Source organism: Crocodylus siamensis, chromosome 5 (genome assembly GCF_052110815.1).
Source record: "Crocodylus siamensis isolate JL-2025a chromosome 5, ASM5211081v1, whole genome shotgun sequence".
Taxonomy (NCBI): Eukaryota; Metazoa; Chordata; order Crocodylia; family Crocodylidae; genus Crocodylus; species Crocodylus siamensis.
Window position 1 is genome coordinate 21782100 of NC_143399.1, and position 21938 is coordinate 21804037.

The 21938-nt window shown below is 43.8% G+C and overlaps 1 protein-coding gene across 1 annotated transcript in view; it reads right to left on the reverse strand.

Annotated features, from left to right (window-relative positions):
- ERICH3 (glutamate rich 3) overlaps positions 1 to 13908 on the reverse strand; it is an 83400-nt gene extending 69492 nt beyond the window's left edge. The window contains exon 1 of the mRNA XM_090048583.1: positions 13688 to 13908. Coding sequence (XP_089904709.1) covers positions 13688 to 13707 — 20 coding nt within the window. The 5' untranslated portion in view covers positions 13708 to 13908. The remainder of the gene's footprint in view (positions 1 to 13687) is intronic.
- Between the last annotated feature and the right edge of the window lie 8030 nt (positions 13909 to 21938).

Sequence of the window (21938 nt, forward strand, 5' to 3'; positions counted from 1 at the left end):
AGAATACAAAAGCAGAGACTTGAGTGTAACAAAGGACCCCTCCCTTTGTCTTATCCATCTCTCTTTCTTGTCTTCCTCCTCCTCCTCTCTGAGAGGGGTCCCGTATCCCCATCCCCTGGAAAGGGTCCTCGAGGCTGCCACAGACAGAAGGCACACGCCAGCAGCTCACGTCATGCACCCCACTGGAGGGGGGCTGTGGGCCTCGGCATCCAGACTGCTGCCACCTAAGAAAGAGCGCCTCAAAGCGGAGCCTGCATCCTGACCAGATGTACTTTGACTCTGATGACAGCCCTAGAGTTGGTAGATATAGGATTGTTTGTATTGTTGCTTTTTTGTTCTTACTCTGTATCAATAAATTCGCCTATTATCAACTGGCAGATGTTGTGGTCGGTCTGAGGGTTGTGCCCACTGGGCACAAAAGTATAGCTGCTGGGTCCAAATCCAGTGTCAACACTTCCCTTTCTTAAAGATAGGCACTATATAGCTGCCATTTTCCAACAGTTTGGGACCTCCCCAATCACCATGAGTTTTCAAAGATAATGGCCAGCAGCTCTGCAATCACAACAACCAACTCCATAAGCATCTCAGATGTACTGCATCCAGGCCCATGAGCTTGTACATGTCCAGCTTTTCTAAGTAGTCTCTAACCTGTTCTTTCACCACTATTAGCTGCTCAGATCCTCCCCAAACCATGCTGTGAGGTACAGTAGTTAATAGCTGACCTCGCTTGTGAAAACTGAGCCAAAAAAAAGGCATTGAATACTTCAGCCTTTTCCACATCATCTGTCACTAGGTTGCTTTCCCCTATTCAGTAAGGGACATACACTTTCCCTGATCTTCCTTTTGTTGCTGACATACTTGTAACAAGAAGTGTTTCTACCTTTCATGTCCCTTGTTAGCTGCAACTCCGATTGTGCTTTGTCCTTCTTGATTTCATCCCTCCATGCCTGAGCAATACTTTTATACTCATCCCTAGTCGTTTATCTACATTTCCACTTCTTGTAAGCTTCCTTTCTGTGTATTAGTTCACTGAAGAGTTCCCTGCTAAGTCAAGCTGGTCTTCAGCCATGCTTGCTAGTCTTCCTATACATCAGGATGATTAACTCCTGGTCCCTCATTAAGGTCTTTAAAGTACATCAAGCTCACCTGGACTCCTTTCCCCTTCAGACTGCCCTCCCAAAGGACCCTGCCCATCATTTCCCCGGGTGAGTCAAAGTCTGCTTTTCTGAAGTTCAGAGTCCTTACTCTGCTACTGTCCATCCTTCCTTTCCTCAGGATCCCGCATGCAATCATTTTGTGGTAACTGCTGCTCAAGTTGTCAACCACTTCTACATTTTTCCCTGTTTGTGAGCAGAAGGTCAAGAAGAGATTTGGGATATTTGGAGTAAAAAACTAAATGTTTTAAGTTTTATTCCATATTGTAAACTGCCTTCTCAACTGGGATATAGCTAAATTAGATGTTACCCAGGGGAGAATATTGCCTGGCTGTCATGATACTTTGTTCATGATAAAAGCCCTTCTTAAAGAAATGCATCCTACATTGGGCTATAAATCTAATAGGACCTAATCACTGTATGTGATGAATAAACTCCTTCACACTAGGATGAGATGTAGCTTTAATGTTTTAAAGTGAACCTCAATAAGCTTAGCATATATATTATTTAAACATGCATGCATGCTTGCATGTCACACAACTTTTCTTCATATTATTCTGCACTGAATCATTTTTGCACCTTCTGTGACATTCACAGGGTAGCAAGTAAATGTTACTGCGATATATGTTTAAGTCTGCTGCCACCAGGTGCAAACTTTCTGGACTCTCTCAAGCATAGCTGGTAAGGATACAATTGCTGTTTGTTTTTTCTTTACCATAGCTACTGCACCGAACAGAAAAATCATGAGATCTGTTCAACAAATCTAATGCTCTCAAGCTAAATAAAGAAACAAATCAACTGTGCAAGCTATTGAGAACCTGGTGCAAAAGCCCAATAAAACATACTAATTTCTTACCAGTGCTCAGACTCCTGATGTGCCACTGGCCTGGCATGCTGTGGATTGTAGGTGTGTATTCAGAACCAGAGAGTGCTAACTCCAACCTCAGTTTCCCTCATTCCCTGGCACTGTTACCAAGTTAGAGCCCTCTGTTATTTTCTTGTGTCCTCTACCAGGGAATATGCTGTGTGCTCAAGAGGCTGGGCAAAGACCCTCTTCAAACCCAGTACAGCAGCAGACAGTTATGTGGCAAGACCGTCATTTGCCTTTCAAGAACCAAGTTTTTCCAGGCTAGAAAGAATGAGATATTGCACTACCCACGATGCTGTGCAACAGTAACCTTTACTGGAAAAGGCATAAACCCATATTTCCTTTGCCATCTTTGGCAACCCCTCTCAGTCTAGGATGACTGTGGCTCTGAAGATGGCTGACAAGGTCAAGCTGGGATCAACAGACTCTGTTGCAACTCAGACACGTTTCCATGTGGAGTGGGTGGCTCTGGATTCTTGATTCAGGTCTGCAGCACACTGTTCCTGTTGCTCCCGCGTTTCCATCTCCTGTTCTTATCCTAAGGTTTCAAAGTACTGGGATCCTTGCAGCAGACTCTTCCACTATTTGGGGTGCTCCTGGGCAATGGTCTCCCATGAGTAGATGTTGCATTTCATAGTTTCATAGTTTCTAGGGTCGGAAGGGACATGAGTAGATCATCTAGTCCGACCCCCTGCCATGGCAGGAAAGAATACTGGGGTCAAACGACCCCGGCAAGGTGTTCATCTAGCCTCCTCTTAAAAACCCCCAGGGTAGGAGCCAGCACCACTTCTCTTGGAAGTTGGTTGCAGATCCTAGTCGCCCTGACTGTGAAGTAGCGCCTCCTGATATCCAACCTAAATCTACCCTCCACCAGCTTGAGACCGTTATTCCTGGTCACTCCTGGCAGTGCTCAGGGGAACAGGGACTCCCCCCAATGCCTGCTGGTCCCCCCTGACTAGTTTGTAACAGGCCACTAGATCCCCCCTCAGCCTTCTCTTGTGGAGGCCGAACAGGTTCAGGTCCCGTAGCCTCTCCTCATAGGGCCTGCCCTGCTGTCCCGTAATCATGCGAGTGACCCTCCTCTGGACCCTCTCCATGTTGTCCACATCCCTCCTGAAGTGCGGCGTCCAGAACTGGACGCAATACTCCAACTGCGGCCTGACCAGTGCCGCATAGAGGGGGAGTATCACCTCCTTGGACCTGCTCGAGATGCATCTGTGGATGCCTGACAAGGTGCGGTTGGCCTTCCTGACTGCCTCCCCACGCTGCCGGCCCATGTTCATCTTGCCATCAATGATGACTCCAAGATCTATGAAACTATACCCGATTCATGATGAATTCTCATAATTCCATCTGAAACCAATAGGAGCTACAGGTACTCAGGAGTTGTGAACTCCAACCCAAGGCACCCCAAGTTGGGTATCAAAGTTTGAGGAACCCTTAACTAGCAAATATTTTTAAAAGAGGGTTTAAACACATGTGTATCACAATTTCTCCTCCTTTAAAATGGACCTACTAATATATACCTGAGGAGAAGTTGGGCTTAATTCATAAATATCTGTAAACTGCTTTGAACCTTTTGCATATTTATTTCATCTAACATTTTTATTATACAAAGAATGGTCAATATGGTATGGAGGGTTAAGTCTGAAGTCTGCTGTGCATTCATCCTGTAACTTATGATTGGTCTAAACAGGACAAATTTCTAATATACCATGATGAGTTACTGTATACAAAAGAGCTCTTCAGGAAGAGAGAAACACTGATAAAAATATGACGAAGATGGTGGATTTACAGGCAGTTTATTTTTGGTTTCACAATAATCCCACAGGTAGCCTCTACCAGATAAATTAAACTTTAAACAGACGATTTAGTTTACCCTGTTATGCATGGTGATTGAACACTGGCACTACAGCAACTGTTTTATGTTATTTTCTTTATCCCTTGTTTGCATTTGAAACTGCCAGATTACAGCAATTATGCCAAGTATTGACTTACAGTATCGCTTGGCAAAGGTATACCATATTAGTAAAGGCAGATGAGAAACTTAACCCAATATCCTTTTATTTACTTCCTTCCATTTAATATTTCATGGACCATATAACTAGATAAAATACAACCAATCTCAAACTGCACCATGATGTAGCAATCTTGCCCCTCAGTAGATTTATTTTCTACAGTCTCATTTAAAATATGAACATCCTGCTCCTCAACAATGCTGAATCCATTCCAAAGTTCAAATGGGTGTTTGGGGAAAAAGAGAGCTATGCTTTTGGGCCTGATCCAGCTTCCACGCTGAAATCATCAGAGAGCATCCAATTGAATTCACTGGACTTTGCACCAGTCATAATTTCCAAACGAATTCTGTGCTTTCTGTCTGGATTGATATCTGACTTCTAAAGGGATGTTAGCATGCAATTGAACCATACTGAATATCCCATGTTGAGAGACTTAAGTCTGAATTCCAGTTGATGCCATGAATGGGACCAATTCTATGAACCCTTGCTCACAAGAGGGCACAGCCTTGCCTTTCCTTTTCAAATGGACACCATTACAAAGAATAGTGACTTTACTTTAAAAATTAGAAGTGGACCATACCAGGTCTAGGCTGGCACAAAGGGATTTCCATTTATATCAATAGAACAGACTCTAACAGCACTCCAAAAGGACTGTGTGTAAATGTACATTTTTCATGTGGAGTGTACTTGAGGCAAAACCTTATCCGCTAAATGAAATGTGGGCCTTTCATTCAAAAGCACACAAATTATTGAAAGGCTTGAATATCAGACTAGGTTTTGTGTTCCCTGCTGCTGATAGATGACTATGGCACAAACATAATGTGCTCAGTGTTGTGAAGAGGGCACTAGCAGCAGTCTTCTCACGTTACCTTTTCTCGACAGCCCACAGATACTATTTGCTTCCAGCTCTAGCTAACTCACTAATCATGTCTAGAGATAAGGTTCAAAAAATGTTTTCAGGTTGTGGAGGTAGAAAGCATGGAAAATAACCAAGAAAGATGAAGGAAGAATATCATTTTGCTGTAGGCTTTGGGTTAGATTGACACTGGTAAGGATTTTATAGCAAGAGTTATCAATTAGCTTCAGCGTGCAGTGCAGCCTTTAATGGTAGGGCTAGGGACAAACGTTACAAATAAACTGGTCTAAGTGATCAGAAACTGGTTTAAACCTGTAACAGAACAGATGTTCAGTGCACATAAACCAGTTTGAAAATGGCTGAAACTAGTTTGAGATAAACCTGGTTGAATGTAGTATCAAACTTAACTGATTTGGATCAATCTCTGCTTTACACAGACACCTCTTAGCATTAGCTAGCATACCACATGATGGCTACAGTCTGTGCTGTAGGAATGACAAAGGCACACATGGATTTTAGGGCTAACCAACAGGTAGCTGGTAATGCCCTTCCTTGGAAAAGCTGTTCAAGAACAGCTTAAACAGAGAGAGGCTGTATTTTCTTAGTGGGTGGCTAAACACTGAGTTGGGGTGATATACACTTGAGCTTGGCTGCTCAGGAGAGGGGAGAACCCCTCCCTAGCCCTGCCAGGGCCTGGCAACACCCCCCTCAACTCAGCACTGTTAAAGGGAAGGGAGGGCTGTTCTAGCACTGCCCCCCCACCGCCCCAGCTTCTAGACTGAGCCACTGTAGGCATGTGACTGAATTTTTTGGTCCAGAGGGGATGTTCATGTGGTTACAAACCAATTTAGCCTAGCCAGATTAGACTAACCTGTAAAGATTGTATCAATTCAGGCTTAGGCTTTTTGAATGTCTGTCCCTAGCCTAGGAGGTAAGATGGAAGCTTTCTCTAGCTACTAGTTACATCAGAAAAGTTTCAGAATCACTAATATTGGCCAATGACAAAGAGAGGCAACTAGACAAAACTGACCTCAAGCAGATCTAATATACATGTATTTACAATTATTACTATAGGGGAGTAGGCATAGAGTACTTAAGGAGCCCCACACACATACCACCTAAAACTGCTATATGAAGGACATCAAAAGAGCATAAATTGGCATTTGACCATATTTCACTGATCTTCTGAATATATGGACTGCTGAATTTGGGCCAGGAGGATAATGGAAAGGTTGCATTTATTTATAGGTCAGTTGCAATTATAACTCTTGCAATATTTGGTATTTTTCTTCAGGCCAATACTCCTGAGATCATGTTACATATCAGAATCTGAACTTTCAGTAAAACAGAAGTAAGTTCCTGGGCCTGGCTATCATGAATTATATTGTGTAAACACTAATGGCTCAAACACAGAAGACAATTTTTAAGCAACCCAGGAAGCACTATTTAAGAAAGAATTCATGATTATTAAATGACTACTGCGATAACCTGGTACTTAATTCATGATTTTTCTTGCATATTTGGGATTGGCAATACTGATTTTTTCAGGAGTTAATGAAAATAAATGTAACAACAAAAGTCTTCGTATTTTCAGACCTAGATGCACAGTAATTGTGCATGTGCAGTGTAAAGTCACTATCTTCTTCCACAGATTATTTAGCTAGACTCAAAGTCTTCTTAATATTAATTTACATCTCCTCTTTTCTGAATCTTCAGAATTTAGCAGCAGCCTCTATTCAGACTTTTAGAGAAAAAGAAGCTGAAGTGTCTATAACAAAATTGAAAGTAGAGAATCATAAATATTATAGATTGGAAAGGCTTTTTGGATAACAATTCTTAAACATGGACCTTTTTGTCTGCACCACCTTTCCCAGTGGGGACTAATGAAAACACTGGAAACCAAGCAGTGGTGGATTCAGGAGGGGGAAATGGTCTTTAATAGTGTAACTCTATTATCAAATGGTCCCCAACGTAAAAGGACAACCACTAATTTCTTCTGTCACCAAAAGGCCAATGTTTGATTGCTCACTGTTGAAGAAAGCTCTGCTGTTGTAGTCAGTCTTTTCCACAATGTCTCAAATAATAGGGTTTGCACCACATCACTCAGAAGCTAAAGCTTCCAGCATTAAAGTATTTTCTATTAGGGGTTGACATTTCTGAAGTGAACAGCAGTATGGTTCGAATCTCCTTCACTTTCATCGCAAGCTTCCTCAGGCTGGAGCAAGAGATCACACAAGTCTATAGTTTTCACTGGAACAGTATTTCCTTTTAATTAGTGGGAGAAAGGACATGATTTTCCTAAAGAAAATAATCCTCCAGTTACCAGTTGAAAAGTGTTTATGTTCCCAATCTTACTACTCCCCACCCCACCCCACCCCGCAATTCTCCAGGACAAGCCAAACTGTCCTTTAAAAAGCTAGCGCTGGGTGGCAGGAAAAGGGAAAGCAGTCCTGACACCTTGGAAGCTATGTTAAGGGAACAATGCTGGTTTCTAGTGAAGCGATAAGGCTGTTCATGTTCCCATTTGCAGAGAGGAGAGGTGATGGCACTGCTGCCACTCCCTTTCATTCAGCATCAAGTAGCTTTCTCTCTTATGCAGGGATCTATATTTTGTTCCCTTTTCTGCCAGGCAGTGTTCAGACCCACAGCTCTCACCTCTTATAAGAGCACCTTAACCACCAAGCTAAAGACTAGGATGAGGGCGTGGGCTCTCTTCTTCCTGGCTCTGAATAAAAGAATTAGAAATTAATTGGGCCAGAGGGAAAAAGAGAGCAAAAGTGAACACGACTCACTAGCCTAGTGATCAGAGCATCATCTGAAAGAGGCAAGTCCTTGCATTTTATCCAACACGTTTAATGTAAATAGTACTTGGAGGAAGCCGGGAACTGGAATTTGGTTCTCCCCTCTCCCATGTAAGGCCATGCCCAAACAAGCGCGCTCATGCGGTATGTGGCGGAGCAGACATACCTCACATTCAGTTGTTCTCCATCCTGCAAGGAAGCAGCACGGCAGGGGTTTTGACCTCTGGATATCCGCTGCTGCAGTCCCAGGAGGTCCCCAGTGCCCCAGGTAAAAGGGAATTGAATCAGAAAAGGGACTGGAACATGGACTTGACATATCTTAGGTGCAAGCTTTAGCCATGGGCCCACTGTATAAAAAGGGATCCACTATCTTAGGCACTCAACCTTACTCTGTAGCAAGCTCTGAAAGCATGTGTTAGATTGAACTGCTAACCACATTGGGGTGCCTCTGACCACAGTCAGAAGCATAACTACTAAGCAATTGAGAAAGTACCCAAGGACTTTGAGTGCTACCAGGGTTGCATGATAGCTGAGCCAGTATTTTGAACATCATAATTTTAGACCTATGTGGCCAAAGTAGGACTCAGGTGGAATTTAGTCAAACTTCTTTTGTGGGCCTAGACCTGCTACCTGCAAGTATTCAGTCTGGTCTCTTCACTTTTCTGATCAACTGTTTGCTGGTCTTTATCCCTGCTAATGCTGGGAAGAAAACCCCAGACAGGAAACGGTACTGGATTCTTTTCTAGCTCATGCATGAGGAATTCATTTGTTAACTAACTTCCAGCCAGGGAACGCTGCAGTAGGCATCCGAACAAAACCAGCGTTTTGGTTTGGAGTCATCGAAAGACAATAAGCCTGGAACACCCCAGCCTTTTTTTTTCCAGTTCCTTTTCAGTGTAAGTTTAATAGAAACCCTATCAATGTAACGGATCTTTTTCCAGTTCAAAAAGTGAAATTATATTTGGTAAAAATTCTCATGAAAATTCTCCCTTTTTCATTTGACTAGCTAAAAACTTGATTAGATTTTTTTTTTTTTTTTTAATTCCCTATCTTTTCCAAGATATTCGGAAAAAAATTTGACCTCCCTGTCTGACCTCCGACAAGGGAAGAAGCCATCACAGAGCAACCCTCTCACAAAAGGTCTCGCAGGTACCTAAGGGAAGAAACTTCTACCCTCTACCTCCCCAATGCAAAATGAAGTTTCTTTTGTAACTTTTACAGTCTCTGAATTCTCTTCAGCCTGAAGAAGGGTGTGTGTGTACCTAAAAGCTCGCAAAGAAAGACATTTTTTTTTGCTCCTATTTAGTTAGTCTACTAAAATATATAGTCTCCGGCCCAAGAGCTTTCTCTCTACTTTTTCCAATTACTTTTAACAGAAATGGAACAATTCAGCAACTATTCTAAGCCTTTTGTATGCAGTCCCTTTGTTGACATGTGCAGGAGTACACAAGGAACATGTGCAGTGCCACCCACAAACATTGTTTTAGCCTACCCCAAAAGGGCCAACAAGTCAACTAGGCCATGACATCTCCTTCCCCATCTTATCTCAACCAACAAAGCAGCATTAGGACCATGACATCCATGGGGGAAATATACAGGCATCTGAGGAGCATCACACTTAAGAGCAGCACAATACCTTCTGAAGCAATCCTCGGGAAGTCAACCCCATCATCTGGCTACCCTCAAGTGGCCAGCTTGGCATTAAATCAAATAGAGCACAAGCAGCATTTCAGTTGCTTACCAGCTCTCACTTCGGTATCATTTACACTGCTAGAATAACATCTTAACAGCCCATTCAAGAAAATAAATTGCTGTCACTGGAGCCATCTCACCTTCTTTCCATTAACAAAAGCAATAAATTAATAAAGACAAGTACAAATACTCAGATTAACGGGTGGAAAGACTGCTTTGGAAACCAACAGCTGCAATTTATTTTGCCTTTTTAAAAATGTATTGATGGGCTACACTCAAGCTTGCCACTCTCCAAAACACACTGCAATAATTCTGGCAGCAGCAGTGGGGGATTCAGCTATTCAAATGACAGAGTACTTGCTGCTTGTTCAAAACTGCACATAGCTTCAGCTGATTTCCTTTCCTCCCCTGAGGTACCCAGTAGAACTATGACATTTTCATCTGCCCAGCACAGCCGAGAGCCATGAAACTACCACTTGACGCCTGGTTAAAGCAAAATGCACAACATACTGCCGCAGACTACTGAGAATTGAGAAAATTAAAGGATTGTCCACTTGGAACGTTCTACTCTACAGGGTTTTCATGTGCAAAGTTAGTGCCAAATATTTTATCAGCAGTATCTGGCTTTTATCAGCTTATAGTGTATTATGTACTGTAGCTCAAAGCTAAACAATGTTGTCTGTAGCAATGATTTTACGACCATTTTTATTGATTTGAAAGGATTAGAACAAAGTCTGTGCAAGCCTCTAACATTCATTTTATAAATCAAATCTTCATGGTTAATTGTTCATGGTGTAATTAAGTTAGCAACAGCACACCAAAGAAACAGTCTAAGAGAGCATCAAAGCCTTAGTTATTGATTGGTAGAGGCACTGGGAATTACGGTTTCTGCTTTATAGTGTACAATTGCAGTTTATTGCCACTTTTCCACTTAAACTGTAATGAGAACAAACAGTTCTAGCCCTGATGGAGATGCATTCTCAACTTTAATAAAAACTTTAATAAGCTACCAAATCTTGTGCTATTTCCAGCTGATGATATAAGTCTTCCCTTTTTTTGTTTATCTTGCAAACAGAATAAATCTAAGCATAAAACAAAACTGCACGCTATCAACCACAAATAGTCCATTCGACATTCTGCAGCCAGGGTAATTCAACGGGACTGCTTTACGGAGGAGAAACTACTCAAATGACTAATGACCTGCGGGTTTACAGCTGCAGCTTTCCATGTGGCCTGAAGGAAGCCCTGTAGCCCTCATGTACCCTATGTCATTGGTACTCCTGAGAGAGGAGGTAAGTATTGGGTAAGCATGCTTTCTGCATAGAGGAAAACAGGTTAAACTCCAGAAGAAGGGGTTCTCAGTGTGCCTGTCTGGGCTGGAGGCACTGGCACACAATCAAGTTACCATGAGTTAAAAGGGGACCAGAATTTGCCCTCCATCATCTGCTCTGGGGAACCAGCTCTCTTCATTCATTTACCCCACAGTGAAAGAAAGTTCACCCATAGCAGTTTCTGGCTCAGTGAATGTGGAATAATCTACCTAGCTCAGCCTTCATTTAAGATGATCCAGTGCACCTGAGCAGTTACCTAAAGGAGCAGCAGACAAAGAATTTGGCTTTCTTGTCTACAAGTCAGGACAGAGCAGGACAAACCTGTTCCCTTACTACTACTGTTATACATTTACAACCGAGTATCCTTTTGCATTTAGGAACTTGAACAATGTGAAGAGAATATGCTAAGGTACCAGGATGGCTGGGGGAGCTGTTTTTCTTCTGTGGTGGATGGGCATCCATGTGGTTGGATGAGAAACCCAAAACTTGACAGTTGTTCGGCTCAGGAGACGGGGACACAGGTCTCGCAAACTCTCTCCCCACCTGCAGGAATCCTCACACAAAGCCCCAAAGGGCCTTTGGCAAGAGAAGATAAGCGTCTGTCCGAGCAGAGGGAGCCTTTTGCAGCTGAAGAACTAAATTAGGGGTTTGGGGAGTTTATCGCAACATGTTTCTTGAAAGTAACTATAATAAACCGAAAACCCAGTTTTGCTTCCATAGCATTGTTCGTAACAAGCCAGGCTACAGCATAGTCTTAGTTTGGTCTACGGACTACTCAAATCAACAGATTCACTTGAATTCGCTGACAGAGGGCCTGGATATAGGGAACAGTTAATTACTTTCCCCCAATCCTGTGATCATTTAAGCAGATGCTCCTATGCAGTTGCTAAGAAGGAAATGAGACTACTCATTGAGTCAAAAGGTTACACACCTGCTTAAGTATTTCCAGGATCAAGGCCTTGGGACCTGTTTTAAAGCCCACTGAAAATCAATAGGAGACTTTCCATTGACTTCATCAGCCGTCTGCTCAGGTCCCCTTACACTAATTAGGCTTTACTTATAAATACTAGCTTCCAAAAAATTCATAACATTTCCCTGCTTCATTAAGTAGCTTTGGTTTGATAATGACAGATTAAATGAGGAATTTCTCCATTCACATGATTCTTACTGGAAATGTCCTTTATTTTATCATTTTTCTCTAAATTATCATCACTGATTTTAATTACCAACAGTAGAGTAATTTTCACTGTTTTCACCATCAGCCAGATAATTATCCAGTCTAATCAGCCTTTACTTCAGAAATGTTTTGAGACAGACATCAACACAGCCAGGACTGAGACATTTCTCTGAATCCTTAAGTGCAGACACCAGTGGCAACACAAGGATGCCTCATGCAATAAACACAAGTCAAACAGCCTCCTAAAACCAAGAGGGGGCTCAAACATTTTCTACACACGCACAGATTCTCAGACTTGTTGGATAAAACTCATCAAGAGTATCAGAGGTTCCTGATCCTACACTTTTCCCAGCATGGTTCAGGTGTTGGCACAGGAGCGGGCTGCATCACTACTATTGGCACATGGTGCAAACTTATGCAGCAAATGTTTGGAGAATTTCCTACTAATTCAGGGTGCCTTAAAACCTGTTTTCCTAGAGGCTCCAGCTATCTGCAGCTGCCATCAAAGTCAGCTGGAGTCTTGCACATGAAAAAGGTGGACACAAAAAACGAAGGCATCCAATATTAGCTTTAGTAAATATTAACCTTACCCCTGTTGCACCAAGCTTCCCATCTATCAAGCGATGATACCTCCCCACCTGTACAAAGAACTGAAAGATCTGTGGCTGGAAACTACTAGATTGAAGCCCTCTTCTACCAAGACTTGCACACCTGAGTAATTTAATTGATGTGAGCAGTCGCATTGACTTCAGTTTTGCCTACCCACCCGAGTTAAGCTGCTCTGCCGCATATGTCATTGCAGGATTCACCTCTGTGTAAACATAATTAAGCAGCAGAGTTACTGGAGGTTTTGCCTAAGCTGGAGTGCCAGATCAGGCCTCTTAATTCAGTTGTTTGCTTCACTGAATTTTATTCTATGATTTCTACAGAATTAATTAGAAAACTGAATAACTATTAACATTAAACTAAGATTAGTGTATCTTTTCAAACATCAGGAACTTCAAATAATTAAGTAGGCTGTTCAATGCTTTACAATACAAAGCAGTGAAGTGGGGTGGGAGGAGAACATTTAACCCATTTGCAAGAGCAGTTGTGATGCTGCTGCCTGTTCACTATTTGTATTCCTGATATTTAATTAAATAAAAACCTAGTCAGAGATGTATCCCATTGAGTAAAGCAGAGAGGGAATTGAGAATACCGAATTCTTATTGTGGTTTGTTATTAAGGCCTGCAATTGTTTTTAGTAAGCAATGGTGAAGTAACAACGACAGCACCAATGAGAATCAGAAATCTGTATTCAGACAGGTAAACCCAAAGAAGGAAGATACAGAAACTCCAGCATCAATACAGGTTTTTAGGTATTAAATTATACCACCTTTATCCTCACTGCAGCCCTCCAGGAGAATGTGAATTAGTTCAGCCCTACTTCTTGCACTAGGGACTAGCACAATTTTTTGGCTACACATAAAATTTTCCATTCAGACATTCTCCTTGATCCAAGGACTTCTGTGACTGAGGTCCTAATTCCTGGTGCCTGCAACTACTGCTGATTAAATGATACGTGTCACTAAATCCAGTTCCTTATTTTAAAAAAATGAGAGCATAAAGGGCTTCAGAATCACAGGCAAGGAAACATTAAGGCATTTTTGTGTGCTTTTAAATAGTTTTCCCTTTAATATCAGCTCAGCGCCCCTATTAGTCATTCTGCCAACTTCAGCTTCCCCACCCTGTGCAGGCACAGCCGGCCCAAACCCTCGTCTGCACATCTGGAAACTTCAGTTCTCACTTACCCAGGGTGAGGGTGACTCATTTTTGCAGACTGCCTTTTGAATCGTGCAGGAAATGCAAAGAAAACTGCAGTTTGTTGTGCCAATGGCTGAGTGCTTAGGAGGAAGCAGCTGTCACAGCTCGAGCTAGAGAGCAATCTCGCTCTGCTGAGCTGTACACCTTAATGCAAACACCCCAGCCAATGCCCCTATGGACTCAGCCTGTAGAGCCCTCTCTGGCCCTGGCTGGCTGTACCAAGGCATCCCCAGCCGTTGCTAAGGGAGAACCACGTGGTGATGCTTTGGAAGAGGCGGGCAGAAAGGCTGCCTTAGCCCAATTGATCTAAGGATTGTCTGAACTCTGCTGGTTGGGGGATCTGGGCTGCCACTCAGGCTGTGTTGCAGGCAGGTTCCCTAGGCTCCTGCAACCTGACACAGACAGACACTGGCCTCTATTTTGTCTGAACTGCGCCCAGGGACACAGGGAAGCATGGCAAAAACGGCTCCGTCTCTTAGGATTTCAGACTGCTGTGCCTGGCAGAGCTTAATCAGGCTGTGTGCAAATACAGAACATCACAGGCTCTGCCCTTTTTTCACTGTGAATTCTCCATCGTGTTGGCCTTCAGCAGGGCTCAGCAATGTGACTCGCAGAGGTGAGCTCTGAGGTACAGCCAGCAAAGGTGACAGGTCCTGAACCACAACACATCCCCTTGGCCAACCAACCCCTTGGAGTAGTAGCATTTACTTGTACTATGTGCTGTGTGCACAGAGCTTTGCAAGGCAGTAAAACAACACAGTCCTGCCTGGCCCCAAGAGCTTACAGATCATTGGAATCATTCAGCAAACCCTGCACACAGGCTCAGGAACTATATTACACAGACAACAATGCACTGTGGCCATCAAGTGTCAGGAGGCAGGGAAAGAAAAGGAAGGAACGCATAGGAATAGATTGGTTTCATATCATACTAGCTGTGACTTTTCTTTCATCCAACACCCTGGAGCAGACAGGGCCACAGAGCTTTCTGGGCAGCTGGGGTAAGTGGAAGCTCATTACACACCGAGAACTGTGCTCTCCTGGTGTGACACTTAGCATTTCCCATCAGACAATCTGCTACAATTTACAGACACTACATGTGGCCCTTCAACCCCATCACATGGCCTGCACAACCTCCTCAGTACACAGGTGTGCAAATGTGTGAATGCCCTTTGTACACCCACTTGCTATGTACTGTGGTCATAACCCTCATGTAGGGTGTCTTTTTAAAGACATTATTAAAAATATTACAAATTAAATAAAGTATTTCGTGTTAGTAAAAAGCAATAGAAATACTGCTGCAAACCAGACATGACAGAATGTAAAGCCCTGAACTAATAATGTTCTACTCATGACTGATGCGTGCCCCTGGCAGCTGGGGGGCAGGGCAGCGGTGCGAGCACAGCGGCAGCAAGTGGGGGAGCTCGTGCAGATGCCGCCGGTGCTGTCCGTGGCGGGGGGTGGGGGAGGGTGCTGAGCACCAATCAGGGGTCGGCAACCACCCATAGACACCACCAGCCATGTTGGTGGTGGCCAGCAGGGATCATGGACCACCCGCAGACGCCAGTAGCGGTGTCAGCAGCAAGGTGCCAAGTGGCGACTGCCCACCGACAGTGTCGGCAGTGCCTTTTTGTAGGGGGTGCACTGCCATGCTCAGGGGTGCACGTGCACCATGTGTATCCCCTACATGTTGCCCCTGGGTCTACTCGCAGTCTTAAAACTGTGCTTCTCTGCTAGATCAGAGAGTTAATCAGTACAAATATTGAGTCATTCTAGATCCCAGACTGTTACCACCAACACGCCCCATGCACTAGGGAGCAGCAGGACAACCCACTAGAGCAGAAAGGAAAGCAGGCCTGCTACTCAGTTTCCACTGGCCCCATTCCAGATCCACACACCTTCAAAACCTGGCAACAGCAACCAATCTACTGCTAAGCTCATCAACCTATATATGCATCAATGTCTGCTCTACACACTTGACCTGGCTTCAACCTTTCATTGCCCATCAGTGCTTTCAAGAGCCAGATAAAAAGTTTAAAAAAAAAAAAAAATCAATAGGAGCGTTCTGAAACCAACCAAATTATGCTAACACCAATTTTAACCATGCTTACAATGATTAACAAGACAGGTAGTTAGCCTTTTTAGTCTGAAGTTAGGTAGAAGGCAGGGCAAGATAGCACCTTATAAACCAAGTCATTCAGGAAGGCTTGTGTAGCTTGTCATAGGCTGTGGCCTATTTTGTTCATAGCACCTTAGAAGTAGGCTGTAGCCTGAAAACATCATGCCTCTCTGAATGAGTTAGTCTATATAAAGAGCCACCTGGCCTTGCCTTCTGCCTAATGATTAAAACATGTCCACACAGGAGAGCTGTACCTATTTACTTAAACTGATTTAGACATGGAGGCTATTTCTATACCACTTCTTCCTCAAAACCAGGTCTACCATCAAGGAAATAAGCCTCATCTTCTCTCTCCCATTACAGCATGCCCAAGATCTGCAGTTAGACGGTATAATTGGCTTAAGAGGAACCCAGGTGGCTCCTTTCCACCTGTACTCAGGTTCTGCCGTAGAAACCCTGAGTGCAGCCCAGCAAGAGAGCCGCTCGAGCTACTGGGAGCTATTGTCTATTAGTCACTTCCTCCTCAGCAGGTAGATTTTCTGGTTCATTCTTGTGAGGTCCCCAAATCCCACCAAAGACTGTTTAACCAGCATGGATGCCTAAATCTGACTTCAGACTCCCGCTGGAGCCAGGCCCCATAAATTCTACATTTGATATAGCCCAAAGTCTAGTGTGTCACAGTTTATTTCACCTCCATTTGTCCCTCTATTGCTTCCCTTCCCACAAAACACCTCCTACCTTAATTCACCATCAGCCTTTAATTGAGATTATCGTGGCTTCTGGTTATACACACTGGGCCCATACAAGCACAGCTGCTATTAAAAGCCACAGTCCAAGGAGCAGCTTCACTTCTATAAAATGATCATTACTGCTTACTTCTCTGAGAGCCATCTGGGAGGTAGGCTTTGGCAGGATTGCTCTTGCAGTTAGACTACCACATTCAACATTTTGTATCAAAACAGTTGGATGCAGAGAAACATGTCTCTCCCAGTTTAGCAGTCTGCCCCCAAAAGAAAAGTGATGTAATACTGCAAATCCTCTCCTAAAGGCAAGCCACAATGTGGCACTGATTATAGAGGTAGGAGACCAGAGAAGGGATTCAGAAGCAAAAAATACCAAATCTAGGGAAAAAGAAATGAGTCGTGAGAGCATAGGAGTAGACGGGACCTTCTGGGTCAGAATCCAATCCCCTGTTATTGCAGCAACTACATCACCTAATCCCAGTCAAAGCTTTTAGATGGAATATGCAGATGTAGACTGCTTGCCTCCACACCACATGGGAGGGTCATCCATAGTCAGCCACTGCTTTTTGTCTGATAGTTTAAAATAAATTTGGTCATGGAAAGATTTAGAAAGATGACAGAATTATTTAGTATTTTCTAAGTATATTTCATTTATTGTAATGACAAAAGGTGAGGTGACAAGGAGCTTTTTGAAGCAGAAAAGAATAAGGGATCATCAAAGGATTGGGAATAAAGTACGGCATGCTAAAAGCATTCATGAGGAGGTTGTAGATACTGACCCTAGAGTTGGATGGAGATTTAGCTTAGCAACAACAATAATGAATGCCACAAATGACTTTAGAAAATCCTTGCTCAAAAGCATCCACTGTTAGAGCAAGTGTTGTCAGCTCAATTACTCAATGATGGGCACATTACAGCTCAGACATCAGCAATGCACTCATATTATTTAAAGTTCATTCCAGCAGTTGCAACTCAGAGCTATGTTATATCATCCTTGTTGCTGACCAATACATACTACACATTTTATAGTGCCATATGATGATAACCTTATAGTAACTTCTTAGCTAGTACTCATCTATTTTTTGACTTAAGGCCTTGTTACCTGATCATTTTGGGTGGAGCCCAGATTCTGTCCTAGGGCTTTTACCCCTGGATTGTCTGCACATTAAAGTGGTTTTAAGCATTCATTATGCATCTTAAAGTTACACCACTCCCGGGCACAATTCTCTCTGACCTACACTACCCAGATCTTGTTCCATTAAGGTGTGGCCACGACCCACTGAAGTCCTGCCCAAGGTGAAGTCCTCCAATATCCCAGGATCTCTTTCACCCTTGCCTATAGAGTAGGGATAGAAACCTATCCTGGCTCACCTGCCCTCTAGTGGCAAGTCACAGCTGTGCAAGTGTGGGACACTCAGAGAAAGTTTCTAAACAAAGGGTGTGACTGCTTCAAACTCTAAGCTAGCACGAACATTGATCGACATTTTTGTGGCTCACAACATAAGGTGCAACAAGAACCTTATAGATCTAAGCTTTCCCAAATTTCATGCCACTAGGCTGCACTGGAAACTTATTAGAAGCCAGAAGCATGAACAACATGTGCCCAAGAGGCTGGCGAAGCGGTGACTGCCCGCAGGCAGCGGCAGGGAGCTCCCACAGGCAGCTTTGGCAGTGTCGGCGGTTGCGGGGTAGGGGAAGGAAAGTAGGGGAGAGGTGGTGAGCACTGACCAGTGGTTGGTGACCACCCGCAGATGCCACCAGCAGCGGTGGCAGTGGCCAGCAGTGATCGGCGACTGCCTGCAGATGCCACCAGCGGTGTCAACAGTGAGGGAGAGAGGGTGAGCGGTGAACAGCGACCACCCACAGGTGCCACTGGCAACATTGGTGGCACTTCTGTCAGGGGGTGCCTTGCCAATCTCAGGATGTGCACGTGCACCTGTGCGCATCCCCTACGTGTCGCCAATGGCCAGAAGCATGCACCTGACAGGATGAAATGTTACTCAGATGTAAACATGCATATCTGGCAAGCTCTTCATTGCACTCTCTTCACCTGTAAAAGCGCAAGTAAAAACACAGATCAACTTTGTCCTTCTTAATTAATGGAGTTAGCAACCAGGAACCAAACTTTTTAGGCTGAATGCAGCTTTACATTGCAGGTTTGATCTAACTCCCAGGGAAAAACAGTTTATAAGGCCTATAGCAGACAATTTTTTAAAGCCATGTTGTAACCAAAGTCCTGTCTGTCTTCTTAACTCCTGACTATGCCACGGAATAGTACAAGAAAGACGTCTGAATAAAGAGCACTGGAAACAAGAGTTTAAATTCAGTTGTGTCCCCAAGCATGACCATCTCTGTTCTGAAGTACAAGAGAAATTTTACAAATTGAAATCATTCCTTGGGGTGTAAGTTAAAATGCCCAGTGTCATAGGAGGAGAATCATTTTGCTTGGTTTTTTCTTCCCATCTGTTATGCATTAAAGCTCTGTGTTCATGAGAGGACAAAGGGGTCAGGAGAACGTGGCTTGTTCCTTCCCCCTTGATGAAACTACCATTTATCTACTACCTGCCATGCCCAGCTGTGGGTGTAACCCTCTGTTTAGTGGAAGTGCCACACATCTGAAAGCACAAAATATTATTCTAGAAGATCCCTTGATTTATGCTGCAGGCAAACACAGTAACTCAGATGACACCCTAGGCCAAGGAGCCAGGTTAGGAACTACTACACAGTAAGGTCATCTTCCTATAAACAACGCCAGGAAAAGCACAGCACAGTGCTGAAATAGCCTTTCCATTTAGTCACTCCACTTACATGAAGTTATATTCCATTCAAGTCAATAACCTTACACCAGTGATGATGTTGGCTTCAATTCTAAAAAACCAGGGAAACTCCAAGGGAGTATTGATGAAAGTACTTTTTGGTTGTGTCACATGTTGAACTAAGACCTTTAATGGAATAAGGCAAAAAGAGGTGAAAGGATGTCATGTCACAGTCCCTCACAATTGCCATTATTTCAGTATGAAAGGAAGCTTCATAAACCCTATGTTTAGTAATATAGAGAGGGAGCAGCTGCTTCCCTTTTATTCTCGTTCTACTTTTTCTATATGTTTCTTTGCTTTGTTTGACATGGAGCTGAAGTACAAATATGTGGTCAATGCTTTCAATGCAGAAGTGGCCACGGCACTGCTGACTGAATGGACATGTTCAGAAAGACTCAAAGTAAACCTGACGTTCCCTGCCTTCGCAGAACAAAACAGAACAGAACATCTTGCTCCGGTACATGTAAGAAGTGCTATTGTTGTAGCCTCCACTACGTTCTTGGCTATGTGTGCTTGATACCTGCATCCACTTCAGTTTCAGTACCCTTCACTTAGTCTCTTTGCTTAACTACATTATTCTGTAGTGCAGACAGAAGTAAGAAACACAGACAGGCCCACATAATACAATAAAGGGGAAAGCATCAGAGTCGAGTCCATTTCCTTCTTTGGAAATGAAACTTGCGGTGTTCTTAACAAGGTGAGCTTATAGTTTTCAATCCTGTTTAAAGGTATTTATAACAACTGTTCTGGACCTACATATAAAACAGCACAGGCATAATGTTCACTTTCTTTTTATTTATAAAATTTGCAATAACCCCCATAAACTTCAAGACCCTCATGTACAACAGATTTATTCTCAACACGCCTGGGAGGTAGGAAAGAAGGTTTGTTATTGTCAGTTTGCAGACGGACAAAAGAAATAACAAAAGAATTATGCAGATTGCCATGGGGTTCTTCAGGAGTCTCTGGAAGTATGAGGGTCTGAGCTCAGATCTCCCTAGTCTCCGCCTCATCCCCAAATCCTAATACCATCCTTCCTTGCTGTTACAGGCTGGCTTCCCGTCTATGCCCTCTGCTCCCTTTTCTGGGTGGGATTCTTATTTACCCTAGTCAGTTTGTTCCTAACGTTAAAACTTTCTGTATTATATGAGTGCTTCAGTCAAGAATAGGCAAAATAATTAAAGGTTAAATGATGTTTCTTCAAACACCAGTCTGAATTATGGTTACGGCCCCCTTCCCTGCAATGGCAGGAGCGATATGTTCCATCAGCACAGAGAAGTATTACACTACAAATGGTAGAACTAGCCTGACACCTTCTGGCAAGAAACCCTGAAACAAAGTCTACCCATGTTAACAGCAGCCACAACACAGGACAGGAATATACTCCAGTATATTCATAAGGCTCACAGAAGTAGCTGCAATACAACAGTGACACAAAGCAAATGAAACAGCAGGTGCAATTAATATACATTTTTATTCATGTAACCCACTGTGTCGGTTTCTGGGGGCATTGGTGAGAGGAGGAAGTTTAAAACTAGTAGGAGGAATATTTTAACTCAAAGAAACAAAATTGCAGCTTAGCAATTATCAAAACTAGTAAACCTATATCTCCAGGTCAAAGCAAGAATCAAAGGGTATGGCTCTCCCTGATACCTAGGGACCACTCCCAAACGTCCCCTCTAGCCCCAAACCACCAACCATTCACGCTACAAACCCATTAGCAAGCTCCCCAGCAGCAGGTCAGCTTTCCTCAGTAACTCTGCTGAGCCTCAGGCACTGAGCTGAAGCTCCCAGGCTCATCCACGCCTCCCTTGCAATGTGCTTGGAACTCATCCGGGCTAACAATGCACGGGAACGACCCCTAGCACCTGACCTCTCACCATTGATACCCAATTCCCTGACCTAGCTGAGAATGAAAGTGGCAAGTTTGAAAGGAAAAACCAATAGCGGGTAGAGCCAATCTAAGAATCAGGCTGCCCACAACTCGCCTCTCCTTTGGTACATGGAGCACAGGTGCAACAAGGCTTTGAACTAGCTTTGCCGGGGGAAGGGGCCACTTCGAGTGGGGAGGATGTTTCACCAGCATGCAGGGTGACAAGAGGAAGGGAGGCCCAGGTAAGCATCAACATCCGGGAAGCAGGAGGCCACAACTCTCCTGGGAGTGGGAGGGAGGCACGTGCACCCTCAGGAGGCCTCAGGTGCCTCTACACTGCTTGTAGTATGGGGAGTAAGCAGGAGGAACTGTGCCTCCTGATAGTAAGAATCCAGACTTAGTAGGGCTCACAAACACCTGGTGGGACCTGCCTATGACTGGGCAGTGGGTATTCAGGGATACACCCTATACAGAAGAGACAGGACAGAGAGGAAAGCGGGGGGGGGGGGGGGGGGTTGCACTCTATGTCAAAGAGCACCTCACATCATGAAGGATTAGCTTCGGGTTAGAGGAGGGTCGGGCAGAGACACTATGGGTCAAACTACAAGGGGGGCATGGCAAAAGAGACCTTATGGTGGGTATCTACTACAGACCACCCAACCAGGGGGAAGAGCTGGACCAGGACTTCTC